This window comes from Carettochelys insculpta, chromosome 20 (genome assembly GCF_033958435.1).
Source record: "Carettochelys insculpta isolate YL-2023 chromosome 20, ASM3395843v1, whole genome shotgun sequence".
Classification (NCBI taxonomy): Eukaryota; Metazoa; Chordata; order Testudines; family Carettochelyidae; genus Carettochelys; species Carettochelys insculpta.
In genome coordinates, this window is record NC_134156.1 from 6,762,743 (window position 1) to 6,785,989 (window position 23,247).

Here is a 23,247-nt window from a genome sequence, read left to right on the forward strand (position 1 = left end):
AGCTGCCCATCTCCAGCCCTGCCTATCCCAGTTGTTGGGGTATTCACATGGCTGCCTCCTGGCTTGGTTTTTTCAGTGCCATTGACGTTGTCATCCATAATCATCGTTGTTTAATTCATTTATTTAGAGCGGGCTGGGAAGTGGTTGGGAGGTTTTGATAAAATGAAGAATTTTGGTTTCGATTTTTTTTTTTTTTTTTTTTTCATTTTCTGGGGGACGGGAGAGGAAGGAACATGCAGGTTTTTTTTTCCAACAACAAACAACAATGGAACCCAAATGCTTTTCTCTCTTCCAAATGTTCTTCCTCCCTTCTTGTTCAGTGGTAAAAATGGGAAAAGGAGGTGAGATGAGTAACCCCATTCTGCCTGCTGGAATTTCATCAGCAGTTTGAAGCAGATGCTGTGAGCTTCGATTACTGTCCTAAACTGGGTGCCGTTAAAGTGTTACTGGGTTCTGCCCCTGAAGTGGCTACATTTAGGTTAAGTGATCCTTTATCCACTGCTGGAATGGGGAAACTAGGGGAGTCGTAAGGCTTAACGAACTTGAAGTCGTTCTTGTCCCTGGATAAATGGTGCTGTAGACATGCAGAATGCCGTTCGTTCCCTTTTAAAGGAATGTTCTGAATAATTCAGGCATTTTAATGGGCTGGATTAAGATGACTCGTTCTGGCTAGGGAGGATACTAAGCCACATAATATGCATCTAATATAACTACATGGGTCTAGGATTGTTAGCCAGCTGCCTTTTTATTTCTTCAGTGCATTTTATGTCTAAGAGCTTATATGGTCTCTATCGCAGTAGTATCAGAGCACCTCACAGGCATTAATGAATGTATCATCTTGTCTTCTGTGGGGTGAAGGTGTATTGTTGTGGGCATTTTACATCAGGGGAAACTGAGGTTACCTGTGATGAAGTGATTTACCCAAGATCATGCAGGAAGTCTGTGGCAGGACCAGGAATAGAATTCAGGTCTACCTAAATCCTTGTTTAATGGGCTATACACGAGACCATTCTTCCTGTTTTCTTTCAAGTAAAGTACAGAACATCTGGGAAGGGGCAGGCTCTAGGAGGTACAGTCAAGGTGTCTGGGAATATAAGAGGTAGTGGGTGTGGACAGGTACATTTAAATTAGAATTCTTTCATTTTTTACAAAATGACGTCTAGTAAGAAATTGCCTTGCAAACCCAGAGCCTTGGCAACCTGGAGATACTGGAGAGGGAAATACACGAGACAAATGTCTTTTTTTAAAAATCGCTAACCCTCCTGGCTGTTCTATTTAAATAGGTCACTTTATACTCTTCAATAATTTTGCAGTTCATGGGGAAGAATCATGCCTAGAATTTTCAATCTCTTTCCCTGAAGGTTTGACTCTAATCTGAAAATTTCCAGGGCTTTTCTTCACGACCTGCAAGTGCCCGTTGGCAGAGAGATGAGCGGGTGGTTGTTTCCCTTTCCGATCAGTAGCTAGAGTCCCTCGTTCATTCTGAGCTGAACAGCCCCTCTTCGAGGAGGGGAAAATGGCTTGGTTTTCTGTTCAGCATGAGATCTTAAGAATAAAGATTTCTGATGTGAAGAACGCAGATGAGGTCTAATTCCCCTTTCACTTACCTGGAGTGAAACTCCACTGACTTCAGAGAATCGACTCCTGATTTTATGCTAAAGTAAGAAGGGAATCAGACCTAACCGCTCCTTGAGAAACAACCCATGAAGGCGCATAAAAGCCTGGTTTTACGGCTAAGTTTGTGTTTGCTTGCGGTTGAGCAGACGTAGCTCGGCACTGGCAGGCAAACCTTTCCACTGAGGGAAATGAGCCTTTGCTGAGCTGCGTTCCCTGGGCTGCAGAGTGAGGGCCCTGTGGCAGGGTTAGGTTGGCTGAGCACGCTGAGGCTGTGGGTTGACGAATGAGTGTTGCTTTTCCCCAGAGGCCAGAGAGCAGTGTTTGTTTTCAGTCCAATGATTTCAAAGCCCAAGGCCCAGCCAGCATGACTGGGCCGTCGTGGGTTGAAATAGATTGTGTGGCAGTTGCCCAGTGTGTTTCCAGCACGGTCTCCTGAGCGAATGCTCTGAAATGCAAAGGATGGGCCAGGGGAAGAGGAAACATGAATGTCCAGACAGCAGTAGCGATGAATACTGTAGGCTAATCAAAGTAGGGGTTGTCATCCCTGTGCTGAGCCAAATGGTTCTCCAGAGCTCTGACTTCCGGGGAGAGGAGATAGCCCAGCAATGTTGCTATATGCTAGAATTCAGATGCATCTCATTCCAAAGGGGAGATGTCACTCGTGATGCATCTCAAGTTGGTGCCAGCTCCATGTGGGTTGGGCAGACTCAGGGATACCAGCACCGTTAAATGGTTGTGATGTCAATGGGGTGTGGACTGGACTTTAACCTTTTCTTGAATAACCAAACTAGGGTCTAGTTAAAGAATGCTGTGGCTGGTCATCCACTGAAATCATGCAATTTTGTTGAAGCTGCTTGGGTTTCTAGTCAGGATTTAGCTGTCAACTGTGCTTCCAGACTGGCACATCTTCCCCCTCTGGGATGAAGAGGAAGGAGCTCAGGGGATCAATCCATCCCATTGGCAGCCGGCAAAAACTCTGTGTGGTCTCCTTTTTCACGTGACCACTGTCTTTCTCTCCAGCAGCGGATGACCAGATCACCTTTAAATACAGCCCTGGCAAGCTGAGGGGGAGCCAGTATAAGACAATGATGACCAAAGAAGAACTCGAGGAGGAGCAAAGGTACGTTGAGTTTCCTCTTGATATGGGCACAAGCTCACCTGCGGCTGTCCCTCTTGCAGCTCGTTGCCGATTTTTAACTCCTTTCTTCCATGAGTAGCAGCAGGAGCTGGTGTGACCATCCGTTGCATTTGACCTGGGCTCCTCCCATTCAGAGAGGCTGGAGAGTTGTTAAAATAACCTGGATTTGGAAGCAGGGGAGGCCATGTCGCTGGGTTCCCTTGTATCTGTTCAGGGTCCTCCTGTAGACACTTCAGGTCAGATCCTCAGAGGTATGTAGTATGTAGCTTGGATGGATATCAGTGGGATCCCTTTTGAAGATCTAGTCCTCCGAGGCATTTCCTGAAAACAGGCAAAGCTCCAGTGAAATCAAGGACCAGAGCCTCACCTGATGTAAACCAACATGACACCACTGACTTTACCAGCGCTGAGTATATTTAGTCCAGCTGAGGCTCTGGCTTCTGTTTACCTTTCTCCCTCACTCACCTGCTGTGTTTGCATGGGAGGTCTCCGAAACGGGCATGCTCCGAGATGACTAAACCCCAGGGGTGCTGAGACCCAGAAGTGAATCTAGGGCTTTAGTGTTATTTTCCATTCGTACAGTAATATCGTGGCTTGCAGCCTGACTGGGAAGGGATGATGATGACCATTCAGGTCACTGTAAAATAACATAAGGCAGTTCTCGGGTACAACTTGGGTACGGCATTCAGAAGTGCTGAGCGCTCACAAAACTGAACGCGATCAGTGGGAAGCCCAGGTGCTCAGTCCTTTGTGGCCTAGCAGCTCGTCTTCCCTCTGATTTCCATGTACCAAGTTCAGCTCTGCTTGCTGGGAATGCCTGGTATTTGCTGCTGCTCTAAAATTCCAACTGGGGCTCTTTTAGAGGCTCTTTCTGCTCCAGGGCTTGCCACATGTTCATACTATGAACTCTGCAGATAATTGCCACCTTCCAATCTGATAAAACTCAGACTAAGCCGCCTCCTCCCCTCAGCCAAACCACAGTATGTATCTAAAACCCCATTTTTAATGAGCCACTGCTCTCAGCTATAAGCAGTGGTACCGAGTCAGATATTTTTTCAGCAGGACAAAATTATTTCCTCCCTCCCCAGCAGAGAGACTGGTCAAGTTCTGGCTTATCCTGTCTCCCCTCCTGCTCTGCCTCTCTCAGACAGGGAGTCTCCTCTCTTTCTTACCCACTCAGCGCATAAAATGGTGCAGCCAGAGGCCAAGTTCTCCATGGAATATGGAGCGACTCCCCATGAGCCAAGTTGGAACCTGTTTGGCCCGGCCTCACTGTATCTGTATAGACGGGTGGCTGGGCCAAACTGGGGCGGCATCACATCACCACGCACCGAGTCACAATGCCTCCTGAGCCAGCTCCACAGCCCTAAGGGATTCTGAGCAAATGCTTAGGTCCCCCAGCCAGTCCCTCCTAGGTTCCACCGTCGCTGGTGAACTAGCATGTACGTTGCTGTACAGCCGCCAGCTCTCTGGCACTTCTCTGCTCAGCCTTCATTCCATTATCTGGGGTGTGTTCTTAAGGCTTAGCTCCAGCCAGTGTCTAGAGTGATAACTACCTGTAGTGTACCCTCCCAGCACCTGCCATTCCCTCCCAGGGTTGGGGGAAGTGGGTTATAGGGGGAAGATTCACCTTAACTCTAAGCTCAGATTTTCTCTCAACGTGTTCTGGGTTCTGCCATTGTCCTGTCAAAGGGTTACCAAAGTTGCTTCTCCAGTGAATTCTCAGGGGCTGCCTAGTGGGCTCTCTCCACTGTGAAAACACAAAAACACACACAAGTCTGCTGTCTGACAGCTGAATTTTCTTGGGAGAGTTGCAATGGAGCGAAGATTTCCAGGCCTGTTGTGTTGTGTTGATACCATGGTGGGAGGTTAAAAGCCTCAGGGAGCTCTACAGTTACTGAAGGCTTGAGTGAAGTGACGAGAAGGAGGTTTATATCCATCACAGACTCGGCCATTAGGCAAATCTAGCTTCAGGGGATCTGTGATTCTCACTGTTCCAAGCCCCATGGTTGGGGACTGTTGATTTGTCTAAGCCTAGGGTAGTGATACAGGCATCTCTGATCTCTGGCCTTTCTGGCATTTCTGATGTGATGAGTGGGGGTTCAAAGGGTTGTCCTTTCACTTCAAGGTCTACATTTCCAATGCTCGTAGCCACCCCTGCTTCTGTAGTGGGAGCCCTGGAGCGTGATTCTCCTTTGCCCTGCATCGTGGGGAATCACACGAGGGCAGAATGGCAATAAAATGCTGCTCAATCGGAAGGGTGACATTTTACCCTGACGCTGTACTGGTGTAACTACCTGCGCAGGAGGTGGGGGGAAGCCCTCTTTTATCCCATTGCCCTATGTGCTGGGGTATAGGGAAGCCTCTAGGGGCTGGTGAGGACCTACTGAAAGCAAACTGAGAACTGGTGACCAGCCAATCTACCAGAGGAAACTGGTAGCACTGGCCAGGCTCCCTTGCTCTTGGGAGGCATAACAGAAGGCTGGTGAATCACAGTTTGCCCGCCATCTTGACCCTGGTGAAGCTGAGCCAGAATCAACAAACCGATGGGATTTCCCCCTCAGGAGCCCTTTGAAACAGGCTCTTTTCAGGATGAGGGCCTGGATGTCATCCTGTTTTCAGTGCTCAGCAATGAGGGAGGGGCCTCGCTGGCTTTGAGGCGGCAAAGAAGCAATGACTGACCCGGTGTCTTCCTTGGCGCCTCCAAAGTGACATGTCCAGCCTGTAAAACGCACCTTTGGGACAAGATGGGTCCAGTTCAGTTAGGGGTATAGTCGTAGCGGAAGAAGAGGATAAACTGCTGCCTGCTAGGCTGTGCTCAGAGAAAGCCTGGTGAAACCAAGTCACGCTGTGTCCTCCCAGCCCCCTAAAACACCACCACCACACTAGGATCTCAGTTGCATGCCCTGCAGTTAGGTTCCCATGCTTTGTTTTCCCGTGGCTGTGTACCCTTCCCAGCTCACTGGGTGAAGCTTCCCTTGTACTGGAGTTGGAAACCTTCAGGTTACCTTGCAGGCCGATAGCATTTTAGCCTCGGCCTTCGTGCTGGCATGTGGGAAAAGCCAGCTCATTCTATTTAAAGAGCAGTTGTAGTCAGGAGAGTGACCCTTTCTAACAGCCTGGGCTTCTGTATTTAGTCTTGCTCCAGCTCAAACGTGCTTTGTTTATAACTCGGCAGAGGATTTCCTCTCCCCTACACCCCAGAAGTGTCAAACTTCCCTGGGGATCGGAGCATCAGACCGGGCTCTGTCTTCCATCTTCATCAGTCATACAAAATGTGAAACAAAACTCTCCTGATCCATTAGCAGAATAGGCTCCAGCTAGCTCTGCTGCAGCTCCGCTGGCCCTGTACTGATGACCGCAGTAAAAACCTGATTTGCATTCCCCCCTTTCTTTGTTTTTCTAACCAGACCAAACTCTCCGCTCACTAACCTATAGCAAGTTTCTCATGTCTGGTAGCTTCATCCCATCGTTTCCACTCAGATAGAGTCCTGTGGAACTGTAAGTGATGAAATAAATAGAAATTGCTGTAGACAACCTATTGACCTAAAAGATTATCCTACTCTACAGTTGTTTAAACTAACCTCTATTGTGTTGTGTGCTCTAACTCAACCTGAAGTTCTGGGCTGGATGCAGGCACTGTTGTGTGAAGTTATGGCCTGGAATTCCTATTCTGCAAGAGCAACAAGCAGTGCCCCAGGATTGCTTGTTGTTTCTGAAGTTACAAACTAACACGGCTACCCCTCTGAGAGCTTTTCTTCTGCAGGAGGTCCAATGAGATGATGGTAATGACCCCTTCTGGCCTTTGAAATCCTCACCCCACTGATGACAACAGGAGTTTTGCCACTGACTTCAATGGGGCCAGGATTTCACGCTCTGAATCTATTAATTCTAGAGCAAAGTTGATTCTGTGTGGTGGGTTCCTCATCAGGTATACTGACACCCTTCCCGGCAGCGTTCCCCGTAAGTCGAGCGCTAGGGCGGTCGCTCAGGAGAGATTCAGGTGCCGTCCCGCTGATGAGCAGCGCGCCCACAGCCAGCAGCGTGTGTTTGAGTTGGTGGTGCACATTTGCACCTACCTTGGTGCACAGAATAAAATTTGTTCCACCCATGGGTGGGAAAAAAAGTGGCAGAAACGCTGCTTCCCAGCACTCATGGGCACCACTGCCCAATGCCATATAATTCCTTTCTAAAGAGCTTTCCTGTGAGGTACCTTCATACCGAGAACCTGTCACGCACACCTCCAGTTCGCTCTTCCTCTCAGGGGTACTTTTAAAAGTTCTGCTCCACCTGAGGGAGTGGTGGCAGCCTGTTGTACTTCTCCTAATGGTGTTGCTGTGTGTGTGTGTGTGTGTGAGTAAAAACCTTGTGCTTTGTTTCTCGTTCCTTTTCCCCTGGATCTTGGCTGCGGCATCAGCAACTTTTCATTTCAGGCTTCACAGTTCCCTCTTGTCTAGCTGCTCCATGGGGGGCAGAGCTGCCTGCAGGTAAGATGCTAATTAGATCAGCTGAGAGTAGCAGGGCAGCTCAGTCTCCTCCTTTGGCCTGTCTGGTACTCCTTTACTCATCCCCCGCACCCTTCCAACCCTGCAGATGCTCCCTGCTGCCAGGCACCTCTTGACAATGCTACTGTTTTGATATGACCCAGGTTTGCTGCGTTTATATTGCAGGATTGAGCTGACCTCTGACCTCACCTCCCTGTAGCAAGTACCTTAGGTCCTGGGCCACAAACATTCTTGCAAACCTTTTTGGTAAGGAGCCGATGTTTCTTAGAAGTAGTGGTACCACCTGATAACCTTGCTAATGTGTTTCTGAAAATGACGTAACCTTGTTTGTCCCACCCCCTCACCCCCACTCCCTCCTCATAACAAATTAATGAATCTACTGTCCTCTGTGTGCCCATCTCATTTTCCATCAGCACCACAAACTAACCTGGAGGAAGGGGACATGCAGACCTTGGTTCGCTCTATGGCTTGATCCAGCCTCTACTGAGCATCTGTGACCTCTGCAGTGAAAGCACCTCGTAGGCTCTGCCCATCACGTCTGTGTGCTCAGCCTTTGAGGCTTGGAAGCTTGCAGTTCGGCCCCTAAGTTTGCTTTGGTCTGCCAAGTTGGAAAACAAGGGTTCCAGATGAGGATCGAGCCATTGCGAGTTGTGTCTTAGATTGTGCGTCTCCAGTGGTTTTTGTCTGTGCCTGAGGGAGTTGTCAGCCTCATGCGGGAAAGAGGAAGGTGGGGCAGCAAACAGGGTTACTTAGTAGAAAACCATTTCTGCTTCATGCTATCCCTCCCCACCCCTTGCCTCAGAACTGCAGAGAGTTTTGCCCCACTTTGCTTGACCCAAATTGAGGATTCATCCCTAACTCTGACTTAAATGCCCAGATGGGGGAAGAGCGAGTAATGTATCAACTGCGCTAATTTCCTGTCTTGGATCATTTTAGCTTTAAAAGTAGAGCAGCTTTTCGGAAAGGGAGAAGGGAGGTGACCAGACAGGTGAATGTTTTGGGTAAACATGGTTTACCAGATCCAGTTTCTTCAGAGCTTTGTCTTCTGCGTTAGGGATTTTTGCCCCAGTTCTGGCCATCAGGTGCCAGCCATAAGTGTAGCTGCCCCAGTGCAAACCACTGGTGCATCCACGGTAATCCACCATTTGCACTGGTGCAGTTTACCCCTGTATCAGATCACTGTTTGTAATGGTTTAACAGAGCAACACAAGGTGCTTGCTCTGATGCAGCTGTCTTGATGCCTGGGCCACCACAGTGACTGACGTACCCTGACTGTTCTGGAAGTAGGTGTTATCAGCTGCTCCCTCAACTTTGCTTTAAGTTAAATAAGATTTTTTTGCAACTGGGGAGGGAGATGATCAGGACTTGACCCAACTCCATAAGCTTCTGCAGGGCAGGAACGTCCCCTGGTGGACAGGTGTTTCTCAGAAGGAAGCAATCAAGGAATAATTCCTTTTGGTTAGTGAATCTGTTCGTAACCTCTTTACTTGGCCCAGAGTCTGGTCCTTTTAAAGTACTTGGCAAAACTAGTGGGAACGTTAATGGGACGCAGGAGTCAGTACCCCGGAGCCTGTCTTAACACTCCTCCCTTCCCAGGTTTATTGACTCGCCTTGGCAGGAGAGAGCAAGTGTGTGTGACTCAACTTGAGTGTTCATGAGAGGGCCTCTTCTCCCTCTTCATTCCAGGGGCTTAGGAGAAGGTGAACACAGGCAGAAGTTCCCCATGGGGTCTCCAGCCCTGGAGGGAAAGAGGGCAATACCTGCGAGATGGTGAGAGAAAGGATGGCAGCTGTATTTGCAGGGTAACCACCTTTCCCTGGGGCATGTCAGGCATCACAAGTGCTTCTAATTCTTGCGTAGGTTGCAGGGTTAGAAATGGGCAGGCCATAGGCTCCATGAATTCTTGACTGGAACTTTAGGTTGCCAGCTAAGCCAGCTTTGTATTAGTGTTGTTTGCCCCCATTTTGCTGGTGGGAGAGGTTGCTCAGGAAGGAGAACCCAAACCCGGATCTTGAGTGTGCAGAATTCCTCTCCCTCCTTAGCTCATCTGGGTTATTTTTCCAACGAAGCCATAACATGCCTGAGGTAGGAGCACCCTCTGCAGGGTGAAGTGCACCCTTCTGACTTGGATCCTGGCTCCAAACCCACCCGCAGGACTCTCAAGTTGGGAGGCGAAATTCTTTAGTAAGTGAGTTTGTTCTTTAGTAGGAGCCATTGGAGTCAGGGATTAAACGATCCACTGGCCTGTAGCGCCTCAATCCTGGCTGTCTTATTTCATAGGTACTGCACAGCCATATCGGCAGCTGCCTTGAGAAACCCTTGCCTGGCTGAAGGTGGCAGAAAGGCTGTGAGGAAGGGTGTGTGTGGTGGGGGCAGTTGTTCCATTTGAGAGACGTGGGCTCATTTTGCGGGGGAGGAAGGCAGGGGTGTTAATTCTCTCCCTTCTTCGAGACCCCCCCCCCACCTCTCCTGCACTCTCCTTGCCAGCTCAGTAGGAATGAGCAGAGAGGGTGGTGCTTGGCTCTGGCATAGGCCACGGTTCCAGGCTAAACTGGGATCCGGCCCTGTGAGAGTCAGAATATTATGAGTTATCTCCTGAGATTTCCTCCTTCTTGGGCCACAAGTTAGAAATGAAAAACTGGCCCCTCCCGCTTTGGCACTCGTCTGGAATCTGGAGGCTTAGGGGATGGAAATTCAAAGGGCCGGGGCGGGAGAGCAGGTGTTCCAGGCTGCACCCTCCCCTATTTACGGATGGGGGAGAGGGACCCTATTAATGCAGTATCGCCACATGAACCTAGGATCAAAATGGGGGTGCAGCTGGACATACAGTGGGAATGTTGTTTTAAAATTTGGACTGGCGAACAGCAGCGGTGATTCCTCTGGAACGGCCGAGGGCTGGTTGACAGTCTGAGTATCTGTGCTGTGTATATGTCAAACACCCTGACTCCTGTTTCCCTCAAGAACAAAGCCAGGGTACAAAGTGGGAGGCTGTGTCTGGACAGATCTCCATTGACTCTCCTAGCATCTCCATCGCATGCTCCCCTCTGCTTGCTCCTCAGTGCATTCTGCTTGCGTTCTCCCTGCTGCAGCATGGGGATGGGTGGGTATTTTCCCTTCCTCCATCATCTGTCCCCCTTCTCTGCTTGCTTTCTCCCTGGTCCCTTCTTTGGCAGCTGCACTTTCCTGTCCAGCATGGTGCTGCTTTTGGATGAGAGAGGCTTGGTAAGTTTTGTTTTTGTTTTTTGTGGTGTTCCTTTTTTTGCTTTTCATCTTCTGCAGCATGATAGGGGTTCTGGAGCGAGGGACGAGGCACAAGGAGAACGGGTTGGCACCTGCTGTTTTATTTAGGTCAGAACCATGGCCCTGTCCAACAGCAGAGAGCACTATAGGCAATGCAATGCACAGTGCCATTCAGCCAGAGAAAGGGCCAATGCCATGAAACATTTTCCCTTGCTGATTGCATCTGTGACAGGAGCTAACCTATGCCCAGGCTTAGCTCCAAGAAGGGTCAACCCTCCCTGCCCCTTTTCTGGCCAACTTCCCAATAGGTCCCTTTCAAACAGGTCTTCCAGTCTAAAAGAGTTAAACTCTGGCTAGTTTGCTGTTCTCCAGTGTAGCCACTAATCTCGCTACAGGCTTCACTGTGGGCCAGAGCCAGGAACAATGCTTCCGTAACAGAGAGCTAAGACAATAGTGGAAAAAGCCCCATCCCGTTTCCCTTCCCACACCTAATACCCAGCTGTAACCTTTTCTGGTGCAGCCCTTCCCCCTTTTGGTAGAACACCCTCTACAAATGGGGCGCTGCACATAAAACAAACTTAGAGTCAAAGGTAGAAAATATTGCCAGTGTCCTGTACATGGCAACGTGGGAGTTTTGAGCGCTCCTAGCAGCTCTTCCATAGGTTTAGAGTCTCTCTTCTTTCTCTGTATTGGGCTGAGACTACAAGCCGTGCTCTGAGCTGCTGGGTTCTCTTCCCTTCTCTGCTCAGCTCCCCAGTTCTTTTGGCTGCTTCCCTGTGTCTCTCTGGCCCATTATTCATGACGTGTCTTCATCAGCTTCTGCTTTGCTAAATCCCGTGTTCCTGTGGACAGCTTGCCATTCTCGATCTGTGTCTTGTACCGCCGGCATGCCTGCATTGTCCCATAGCAGGGAGTAGCAGGACCTGTAGAGGAGGTTGGGCTGAATAGCAAGGCCGTGTGTAAGGTGCAAGCCAGTGAGTGGGTGTATGGCCAAAACCTGATGAAAGTTATATACCAAGGCACCAGGAGTGAGCTTCAGTCTGGGTATGTCTACACTTACTGGAAGATTGCCCCATTCAGGGTTGATCTGGAGTTTGATTTGTGCGCATCTGGTAAAGATGTGCAAAATCAAAGTCTCTGGGGTCATCATCAACCCCCATGTTCCTCCTCTCGTGAGGAGTAAAGGAGGTCGGTGGGAGAAACACTCAGGTTGACCTCTCTCAGTGACGACAGACCTTAGCGTCGACTGCGTCTACGTCCATGCTAGCTATGCAATTGCCGTAGCCAGAATTGTGTTTCTGCAGTCAACTGTAAGGTCTGGTGTAGACCAAGCCTCTGTCTCTTGTTCCACTTTGCCTATCGCGTTGGAGTCTTTTGGGCAGGATTTTCAGGAGCTGAAGTGACATAGGCCTGGTTTATGTTAGAAAATTCAGGTGGTTTAACTATGTCAGTCTGGGATGTGAAAAATCCAAGTCCTGAGCAATGTTATTAAGCTGATCTAAACTGCCATGTAGATAGTGTTACGCTGACAGAAGAATTCTTCCATCAAGCTATCTACCAGCTCCCAGGGTGGTAGATTACCTAGGCTGATAAGGGAATCTCAGCTATCCATGCTGAAGCTTCACAGCTGTGCCACAGTAGTGATGTAAGTGTAGACAAGCCTTTAGGAGCACAGATCCTCTGAAAAGTCACTGAGGGTTGTATACGTAGATCGTGTAGGCTGTTTTCAAAATACCCACTTATCTGGTGTCGCTGTGAAACAATGGATGGTGGGAAGCAACTGGGTATTTCTCGGGCTTTCTTTGTGTATTTAGCCTTTTGACTTTTCTTGTTAGCTCCAGGATGCAGGAGGCAATGGACTCACCTTGAGTAAAGCTTGCTCCACGCTCCATCTCTTTCCAATGAAACCTGCCTCTAATGCTGTCTCTGCACTGAAGCAGTCTCTCCAGGCCTCACTCACCGACAGAAGCAACTAGAGAACTCGGATTTGACATGTTCTTCCTCAGAGTCCCCAAAACGCCAGAAGGCTGTGGTGAATCAAGGAGAACAGTTAATATCCCAGCCACGGTGGGCAGTTAGGTTTACTAGGCACTCCTTGCTAGCTGGACCCAGTACCCAATTTAGGCTGCTGACTAAAAAGGGCTGAGTATCTGCAAAGGATGATGTGGAATACAGGTGATGGTGAGACTGTCCTTCCACAGGAGCTACTGAGAGGCCAAAGGTGGGCTGGAGGAGTTGAGAGCAGCTTTTCTATCCAATGTCACGGTCTTCTACGCCCCTTCCTCACTGAAATCCCATTGGAAGGGAGTGGGTTTCCACTTTGCAATGGGAGAGGCTGACCCCTTCTGGAGCCAAACAAGCTTCTGCTTGCTCTTCCTGGATTTCCTAGACCCCAAAGGCTGAGCAGCTGCTATTCCTGGCAAAGACCGCTTCTGAAAATCAGGCCCAAAGATGGGGCAGGGCACCTTTTTTTGGGCTGAGAGCCATTGACCCACAGAAAAATCTGTTGGGGGCTCACATATGAAAAGGGGGAAGAAAAACCCCAAAACCTCACTGATGTGGTCCCCAGCTGGAAAGCAGGGGGGAAAGACACTGCCCTCATACACCAGTCCCATAGCGTTGCAGAGGGGGTCAGGGCTAGTAGATTTTTGTGGGTCCCCCCATGTGCTAGAGTGGGGCCAAAAAGGAGGGGTTCGGTGTGGGAGTGAGCTGCCAGGAAGCAGCCTTAGGGTGCAGGGTGTGGGAGGGTGAGTGTGGGCATGGGCTGGGAGCGTGCAGGAGTGGGCTGTGGGTGGGTGACCTGGGTGGAATCGGGATGTATGAGGGTGGGAGGCTGTTCAAAAGGGGAGGGCGCAGGAGCAGGCTGAGGGTGCCGGACCCAGCCCAGACCCAGGGGAAGTGGTTACCTTGAGCAATTCCCTGGGGCACACATGGCTTCGTGTCCCCTGCACTCCCAGGCACCACCCCTGCTGCTCTTATTGGCTGCAGTTCCAACCAACCAGAGCGGCATGGGGAAAAGCCTCGAGGCAGCATTTCTCAGCTGCCAGAGGGGAAGCAGAGGTGGCAGCACATGGAGCCACTTCTTCCCCCACCAGGCAGAGCCCATGTGCTGGTTCTGGCCCTAGAGGCTCGCCCAGTCCCTCACCCATCGCGTTTAAAAATCGGGGGGCAGCCTGAACTTGCTGTGGAAAGCTGAGCGGTCCATGCCATGTCTGGGGATAGAGAGCAGGAAGGGAGGGGGCTGGAATACAGACATTTAAACCTGGCTGCTTTCTGAAAGAGATCTTTCTGTGCTTTAATCATCCAGCAGCCACTGCGGTCTGGGTCCTGCGTGGAGAGATCTGTTGATAGGGTCTCCACTGCATACAGCTGTGGGCCAGTACACACTAGGGAGTCTGGTTTCCACCCCACTCATTCACGGAACCCCAGGGCCAGGTTCTTATTTACCTTATGGTCCCTTTGCCCCATGCTGGCACCTTAAAGAAGGTGCCACACTAGAGTGGGGAAAAGGGGGATAGTGTGAATGGGGATCTGGGCCATGGAGCTTGCCCCACCAGCTGACAATTTCCCATCTGGCCTGGAATCCAGCCTCTGGTGGTGGCTGCTTCCTGAGGCTTTGGACAAATGGGAATCCCCTCTCCTGAGGTCAGACACTCCCAAATGGATACACTCAGCCGGATGGACATACCTGCCTGGCCCCTACCGCATTCAGCTGAGCCTCTAAGCAACAGCGGCTGGGCAGCGATAGCCTGACAGAGATGTGCACGTGGAGTGAATCCTGAGCTTGCATGTTCACAAATAGTACAGCCACTTGCCTGATGCCGCCTGTGGCATCTTCAGTGTGGAATTTAAGCCCCTAAACTAGGCTCCCTTAAGAGCATTTTCCATGGAGGGGCTGTACCCCTGCCTGATGCTGAAAGGCTGCAACGCTGCAGAGGTAGAAATCTGCTTCAACGGAACCTAAGAGCAGAAACAATTCAAATGGGACTTAGTCTGTGAAAGAAGTGGCCATGCAGCTGAGGCATGTTTGGCTTTGTATTCCTTCGCTTGGAGGTTATCCCTGTGTGCTCTGACAGGCATCCAACAAAAAGTATGATCAGTGGGCTAGACACAAAGTTAAGCCTTTCCAAAAACGAGAGAGTCCCGAAGGGTTCAAGTCAGAGAGCAGTGGCAGCACTGTGAAATTCTAGTCCTGGCTCTGGCAGTGACTTGATTTGAGACCCTGGGAAAGTCACTTAGTCTCTCTGGGCATCAGTCTGTCCTCCTAGAAAGAAGCTAATGTGTCTTCTCTGCTTTACTGCCATGAGACTTGGTCCTGTTTAGTACAAAACAGGGAGACAGCACTAGAGCAATAAGTGTATTTTTATAGGAACATTTAATCAAGAACAATCTTTTTTCTTCTTGTCTTTGCATGCTCAAGCACCCTGCTGCTAGCACGAGAACATTAGCGAAGCAGTCATGTGTTCACCACAAGGCTTGCTTCTCCTAGCTGGCTCGTCCTATACTGAGGAATAGTCAGCCATGTGGGTAATCCAGTTTCTCTGGGTAAGACAGTGGGTCCATTCAGAGTAGAAGCAGCGGCAGTGCCCCATTTGTAGGTCTGAATTGGCTTGAGTGCCAAGCAAGGGGGCTTGCTCTGTTGTTTGGGTTTAGACTATCTTGCTGCAATCGATGAAGCAAAGGGGCCTCTTGCTTTGAGGCGCTACAGTCTGCAGATGGCTTTTTTGTGAATGAAACTTTCTTTGCCTCCCCCTCCAGCACCAAATCCATTTCCCTTGCTCAGTACAACAATGATTAACAAGCCAAACTCAAAAGGTAAAATGACTGAAACAAATTCTCTTCTTTTCTCCTTGTTTCTCTTTGCAGAACTGAAGACTGTAAGAAGTTATCCCTACCCTCCTAAAGGCTTTTCCCTTGGCATCTTAAAGGCTTGAGAGAAATACCAAAACCAACCAAACAAACAAAAGAAAAAAAAAATCAAACCCTCAAAACTCGGGACTTTCTCATTGGTTGAAGTTGGGTTCTTCAGAATAACTCCTTGTGGTATCAAGGTTGAGTTTAACCTCTTGCTTGCGTCCCTGGATGCAATTAGGCTAGAGCAACAATTGGAGTTGTTTGGGGATTCAAGACCTAACATGAGACTGAAACTCCCCCAAACAGACCCCAAAGTGGACTCCAGAAATTCAGTGAGTCTGTGGAGTTGTGTTAATCACACTGTCTGCCCTAGCCTGAAACCTATATTGTTCCTTTAGAGGGAACGGACAAAGGTCAGATCCACCCAGATGTTATAGCAAACTATGCAACCCATTTCCTCCAGGGACCAAACTCATCCTTTAGCCTTGAAAATTAGAGCTGGAGATTTGAAACACTGGGGGAGTCGGGTAGGATGGGATGAGATGGGATTGACAGACTACGGCTGGATTGCTTTAATCTTGCTCTGTAGTTGTTCCAGCAGAGAGCTGATCCTTTAGTTTAGATAGGGGGAAGACGGGAGATTGGTTTGTGTTGTAGCTCTGCTGCTTGTGGTGACTTCCCATATAGGAGCCCAAGTTTTGTTAACAGTTGGCAGCGCCTGGATTTATTTTTGCCCGCCCTGGTTCCCAAGAGGGAGAGATTTGAGGAGGTAGCCCTGAAAATGAGGGCTCCTGCTGGAAAATGAGGAGCTTCTGGGGGTGCCAACAGCTTTTTCCCATTCTCTTCTCCACACCACCTTACTAATATCCTATCTCTTTTCCATTCCTTTCTGTCACTATTGCTGGCTCACCTGCTTTATCTGAGGCTCAGTTCTCTTCTGAGCCATGTCATATGCAGGAGATGAGCTCTACTGGGCATCAGCACCCACTCCATGGAGATCTGACTTCAACTAGGGTCAGGTTGGTTTGCTGGAAGCTCTTCCACAGGGAGAGAGTCTTGAGTCTTCAGATAATGTCACTTCCTGCCTTGCAGCATTACAGCATAGTTGGAATCTGTCCTCCAAGCTCCCCTTCATTTTTTGTGGAGCGGCTGCCTTGAGCTAAAGCTTTAATCATATCAAAAACCTGGCGGCTTTGTTTCACTCCTGCACAGACAATACTTGAAACTATTTACTCAGTTGTTCTTTGCAGCGCCTGGGTTTGGAGAATGTTTGTCTGTAAAAAAGGGCTCATTTCAATAACAGCAGGCTTTAAGGATGCTGCCCCTGCCAAGCCAGTAACTGCTAGCACATTAAATGGATTATGTATGAATCCTAGACCCAGCAGAATACTCTGCTTTGAGGCACCCACCATGACTGGCCACTCTGTCTCCTGAGTCGTGCTGGCTGGCAGATTCAACATTCCACACGCATGACTATGCAAAGAATGCCTTATATACAGCTATGTGTAAGTTATATGGTAAAATGTACATCAAGCAAGCAAAAACTCTAGCTGAGCCCAGATTTTGCTAGTGGCAGTGAGTTAAACTATTTCTTCAACAATAAAAGTGGCTGATTGGGTTTTTTTTTTTTTTTTTACCTTTTCTTTTCCCCCCCATCTGAAGGTGGCGCTTATGCACAGGACTGTAATTCTAGGGATTTGACACTGTAAATTGCCTTTGTTCGGTCCAATAAATCTTTTGAATAGTTTATGTGGATGGGTATTGTGTTGCTTTTACTTTTTGCTTCCCTGCCCCTCCTTCTCACTTCCACAGAACTAGTCTGGTTCTGGTTATTGTTTAGTAGTGATTTAAAGCATTTCAGCGCGGTCCCATATCTTTCGCTGCTTTTGCTGCCCTTGCGAATTCTTATTCAAGAGAAAATACACAAATAAGGACTTGGTGTTGTATAGAATGTGGATCCACATATTACCCTTATTGCAGAAAAACAATCATGGGGCTTTTACAAGGAAAGCGACGATAGAGAAACTGTAATCTTACACAACAGATATCCTACATGTGCCCAGAGTCAGGATTTTTAGTGACAGAGGGCCAGACTGCAATACCACTCAGTGGGCTTGTCTACACTAGCCCCCTCCTTCGAAGGGGGCATGTAAACAAGCCCGATGGGAGAATGACAATGAGGTGCTGCACTGTATATGCAGCAGCTCATGAGCTAACTTCGAAGCGGCAGCAAGCAGTGTAGCCAGGGGAACTTCAAAGAACCAGTGCAACTTCACAGATTCCTTACTCCCAAACTGTGTGGTTTGAGCATTAGCCTGCTAAACCCAGGGTTGTGAGTTCGATTCTTGGGGCAGCCCTTTAAGGATTAGGGCAGATAGATGTCAGGGATGGTGCTTGGTCCTGCCAAGAGGGCAGGGGACTGGACTAGATGACCTCCCAAAGTCACTTCAAGTTCTAGGAGATGTGCATTTCCAATTCTTTCTTTCCTTTCTCTGCATGCTGCCCCTGTCTCTAGCACAATCCTTGCAGCTCTCGTTGTCCAGCAGCTGGCCGATGGGAGCTGGCAGTGCGCAGGGACACAGCTCCCCCCCATGATGTGTGTGGAGATGCACATGCTGGCATCAGCAGGAAGCCTGCTTGAGGGTAATGCTGGGCTGATGGCCAGGAGTCACCTAGGGTCAGCACCTTCCAGCGAAAGCCTGCACCTGGCACACCCCTTCCTCTCACATCCAGACTGCTCGCACACATCAGAACCCCCTCCTGCCCCATGTCACAGCCCAAACCCCTGCATGGCCTCATGCATGCCTGCGCCAGGTGACAACCCAAACCTTCTGCACCCAGTGTTTCCTGTAAGCTGCTCACTTGTGCAGCCACTCAGGAGAGATTCAAATGCCGTCTAGCTGATTAGTAGTGCCCCCAAAACTAGGGTTTTTTTTTTCTATTTGTGGTGCATATTCCCATGTGCCTCAGTGCACATAAAATACTTATTCTGCAAATGGATGGGAAAAAATCCACGTATGGATGAAAACAATGAGAAGAAATATCATCCACATCCTTCCTATGTCCTTCCCTCGGGTCAGACTTCACACCTTCCCAGACCCCTGCACTCTAATCCCCTTCCTCGGCTCACAACCCACTCCTTCACCCAAGCACCCTCCCACACGCAACACCTCCTCCTGCACCTCAATCCCCTACCCTCAGCTCTTTTCGGCACCCAGCTTCTCCCCCAGACCCTGCAACCCCTCCATTAATATCATAGTACAGTGTGGTCCGTAACCACTTAAAGTTCTTGGAGTGGTCCCCCATCAAAAATTATTGCCCACCCCTGGTTTCATGTGCTCTCATGCAAGTGAGACAAGTATATGAGAGACAACAGGGTTCTTGAGATTTAGACACTTGATTCCAGTGGTTCAGCAGGGGTATCACTTCAAGCCAAGGCTGTACAGAGAAGCATTTGTTTCATACTAAAATGATCCCAGCTCATTAACAGAACATAAATAGCCTTCAAATGCCGCAACCAGATGCATTTTGATTGTAGATCAAAGTAATTGGCAAAATAGCTGCTGCGGTTTCCTAAGCTCTGCTTTTTCAAAATGTGGTGTTTTCCCCTGCATGGCTGACAGCACCAATGTTAAAGCAGGGTGGGAAATACAGCTTATTTTCAGCACTTCTTATCTTCAGTGTTTATCAGTAGGAGTAAGGAAAATGCCCACCCAGCCCTGGTTCCTCTTGGCAGATTGAAAACTTGGCTTCTGTCTACCTGTGACTAGGGCCTATCGGCATTAAAAAAACAAAATCAGTGGTAGGAGAATTCCCAGTGGGATTGCAGTTGATGTATCAGTGTTGTGCTTTATTGTTTCAAATACATATTGAACCCCATTCTGTCTCCTCTGGAGAGAAAAGGTGGGTGAAGTCATGTTATTTTTGGCTCAACTTCTGTTGGTAAATGAGAAGCTTTCTAACCACACAGAGTTCTCCTTCAAGTCTATTGTCTGCTCTAGACATTATACAGTGAACTCTTTCATAGACAGCATTCTATCATCTGGAACTCTCAAATAACTGGCATTTTAACCATCAGTAAATTTTAGTTATGTTTTCTATACGTACTGTATATTGAAAGTAAATATAAATACAGCAAATACAGTATAAGTTTACAGTATACAGTACTGCTGTTGCTGGTAAATAAAGTACTCTGCATACATTTTTGTTTGTTCCTTAATATCTAATCTTGTTTTTCTTAGTGTTATGCATTGCTAGGTATAACTTTCTATTTTCCAGAATATTTGAGTATCCAGCAACCTGCCAATTTCAGGGCTGCCAGATATGAAAGAGTTTACTGTACCACTTATCGTCATGTCATATTCTTAAAGCTGTGGTTTCATTACAAGAATAGGTATATTTCTACATTAAGGTAACTAACTTGAGAACTATTGTGATGTTACAGTCCTAGTTGAGACAAGACAGAGATGATATTTAATGACTTGTATCTAGCTGAGGTTAATCCCATGAACTCTCAGCTATATTGACTCGTCTCTGCTAGGACTTTACATTGATATCATTGTCTTGATATAACATAATGTCCTATGGCACAAAAAAAATCTAGCTTGAAACAGGCTGAACTGTATTCTTCAATTTTCCAGTTCTTGTGAGATTACCACTTGTCTGCTTCCCAGCACAATCTGCAGACTCGTTCTAAGGCTGTGGCTACACTAGCAAACCCCTTTCAAAAGGGGGACGCTAATAAGCCACTTGGGCAGATGCTAATGAGGTGCCGCCATGCATATGCAGCACCTCATTAGCATAATGGCAGCTGCACGTGTTTCGAAAGTGCTGCTTTCAAAATGCACACTGCCGGGTAGATGGGGGCCTTTCGAAAGGACCACCCAGATTTCGAAAGGGGGTGCTAGTGTAGCCACAGCCTGAGTGTATCTTCAACCTGATGGGAAACAAAATTTTCAGGCTTTCATTGATTAGAGAGAGCTGCAAATCCTCCTGTTCTCAGTCTCAGATGCAGTGGAAAAGTCCCTAGAGTTTATTACTAGAACAGGATGCCAGAATATCTGCCACATGAACTGGAATGAAAATGAGATTCTTTACATAGGAGGAGTGGCTGGGCAGAAACAGAAGATCCTTGGAAAGCTGGTTTTAAGACTGCAGAGACAGGCCAGTCCTACAACCCCGCAGCAACCAGCTCCAGGGATGCTAAGGAGGCAGAGGAGGTTTGAATTTGGGTGGAAATCACAAGCTGTGCATTTCTGACCTGCTGTGGGTCAACGGACTTTCTTCTCAGGGGAAACAGAATCATAGAATGCTGGGACTGGAAGGTACTTGAGAGGTCATCAAGTCCAGCCCCCTGTAGAAGGGCAGTAAGAGCTTTGAGGTTTATATAATACTAGGAAGCCCTTCTTCCACCCTACAGCTCCTTTAGTTCTGATCATCCCAGGCAGGAGAGCCAAGGAGTCTGTGTAGTAGTTGGGAAACAACTCACTGAACTCTCAAGAACATGGAAAACTTGCAGTGAGACCACATCACTCTGGTATCCAATCCCAACTAGGAATGAAACAATACCCTCTCCTTCCCTCTAAAAATCTTGTGGATACGTATAACAATAGATGTCCATTTGTTAGCTTCGGGGCAACTGACCAAACCAGTACTGGAGATTGACATATATTCCAGCCCCCTCACCTGCACACACACTCACCTTGGATCATAGATGTTTATATGAACAATACAGTCTGTGGATCTGCTTTCTCAGATACAACTGTTCACCAGATGCCAATCTACGTAATGCAGGACATAAGCCACCCATTAAGCAACTTGGAGTAGGAAAAAAAGACAAGAATCTGGGCTGAAGGCCACTGATCTGGCCTGTTGTTCCTATATTCAATGTGCCAGTGATGATTTGCTCCATGACAATGTTTCATAATCAAAGGATGTCCGCTGCTCAACAATGAAAAAAATGCTAGTGCAAATCAATACCAAGACCAATTTTTCTCCCTCTGATCGCTCAGGTCACAGTGGCAGACTACTTGAAAGACTACTTGCGCACGCTTGAAAGCTAATTTGGATTAAGGTACTATTTAAAGTGCAATACCTATTCCAGAATAACACCATATCTGGACGCTCTTCTTTCAGAATAAGGGTGTGTCAAAGATGTTCTCCCCTCTGGCACTTCGTGCACAGATGGTGGGGGACCACAAGAACTTTTAATTACCCAATCAAAACAAAAGCAGTCAAGTAGCACTTTAAAGACTAGCAAAATAGTTTATTAGGTGAGCTTTTGTGGGACAGACCCACTTCTCCAGACCATAGCCAGACCAGAACATACTCAATATTTAAGGCACAGAGAACCAAAAACAGTAAGCAAGGAGGACGAATCAGAAAAAGATAATCGAGGTGAACAAATCAGAGAGTGGAGGGGTGGGGGGAAGGTCAACAATTAGATTGAGCCAGGTATGCAGATGAGCCCCTATAGTGACTCAGAAAATTCCCATCATGATTTAAACCATGTGTTATTATGCCAAATTTGAATATAAAAGCCAGCTCAGCTGTTTCCCTTTCCAGAACGGTGCGGTAATTCTTCTTCAATAACACACATACCTTTAGGTCATTGACAGAATGCCCCATTCCATTAAAATGTTGACTAACTGGTTTGTGGATCTGGAGTGTTTTGATGTCTGTTTTGTGCCCATTGACCCTTTGTCCAAGGGAGTTAGAAGTCTGTCCAATATACAAAGCATCTGGACATTGTTGGCACATGATGGCATATATGATGTTAGTAGAGGAGCATGAGAAAGTGCCTGTGATTCTGTGAGTAACCTGGTTAGGTCCAGTGATGGTATTTCCAGAGAAGATATGTGGACAAAGCTGGCAGCAGGCTTTGTTGCAGGGAAAGGTTCCAGGACTGGTGTTCCTGGGGTATAGACTGTGGCTGTTAGTGAGGATCCTCATGAGGTTGGGAGGTTGTCTGTAGGAGAGAGCAGGCATGTCACCCAGGGCCTTCTGGAGTGTGGCATCCTGATTCAGGATAGGTTGTAGGTCTTTAATAATTCGTTGCAGTGGTCTGAGTTGGGGGCTGTAGGTGATGACCAGTGGTGTTCTGTTCTTGGCTTTTTTGGGCTGATCTTGGAGTAGCTGGTCTCTGGGTATTCGTCTGGCCCTGTTGATTTGTTTTTTTACTTCTCCTGGTGGGCAATTCAGGTTTATGAATATTTGGTAAAGTTCTTGTCGTTTTTGGTCTCTGTCAGTTGGATCAGAGCAAATGCGATTGTACCTAAGAGCTTGACTGTAAACAATGGATCTCGTCACGTGTGCAGGATGGAAACTAGAAGGGTGTAGATAAGTATAGCGATCAGTAGGTTTTCGGTACAGTGTGGTACTGATCAGGCCATCCTTGATTAGTACTGTAGTGTCCAGGAAATGTATCTCTTGCATGTTGTAATTGAGGCATAAGTTGATGGTGGGGTGTAGATTGTTAAAGTCTCTGTGGAATTCTTCTAGAGCCTCTGTACCATGGGTCCAAATCATAAAGGTGTCATCAATGTATCTTAAGTAGAGGAGTGGTGATAGGGGACGAGAGCTGAGGAATCGTTGTTCCAGGTCAGCCATAAATATATTAGCATATTGTGGGGCCATGCGGGTGCCCATAGCAGTTCCACTAATCTGGAGGTATAAATTGTCCCCAAAACGGAAATGATTGTGTGTGAGAACAAAGTTACACAGATCAGACACCAGATTGGCTGTGGTGGCGTTTTAATTACCCAGCCACTAAAGGCTTCTCCTTTAAAAAAAACAAAACCAAAAACCACTAAGGTCACAGATTCCCTGACCTAGAGGAGATACCTGTCACAACCCAAGTGCAAAAACCCCTTCTGAGGACCCAGGAAGACACAC

At 48.0% G+C, this 23,247-nt stretch overlaps 1 protein-coding gene across 2 annotated transcripts in view; it reads left to right on the forward strand.

Annotated features, from left to right (window-relative positions):
* MXRA7 (matrix remodeling associated 7) overlaps window positions 1-23,247 on the forward strand; it is a 54,518-nt gene that overhangs the window by 27,771 nt on the left and 3,500 nt on the right. Inside the window, exon 3 of one of the 2 annotated variants that reach the window (XM_075014936.1) lies at window positions 2,638-2,737. In XM_075014936.1, coding sequence (XP_074871037.1) covers window positions 2,638-2,737 — 100 coding nt within the window. The remainder of the gene's footprint in view (window positions 1-2,637; window positions 2,738-23,247) is intronic. The other variant, XM_075014937.1, reaches the window with a different exon arrangement.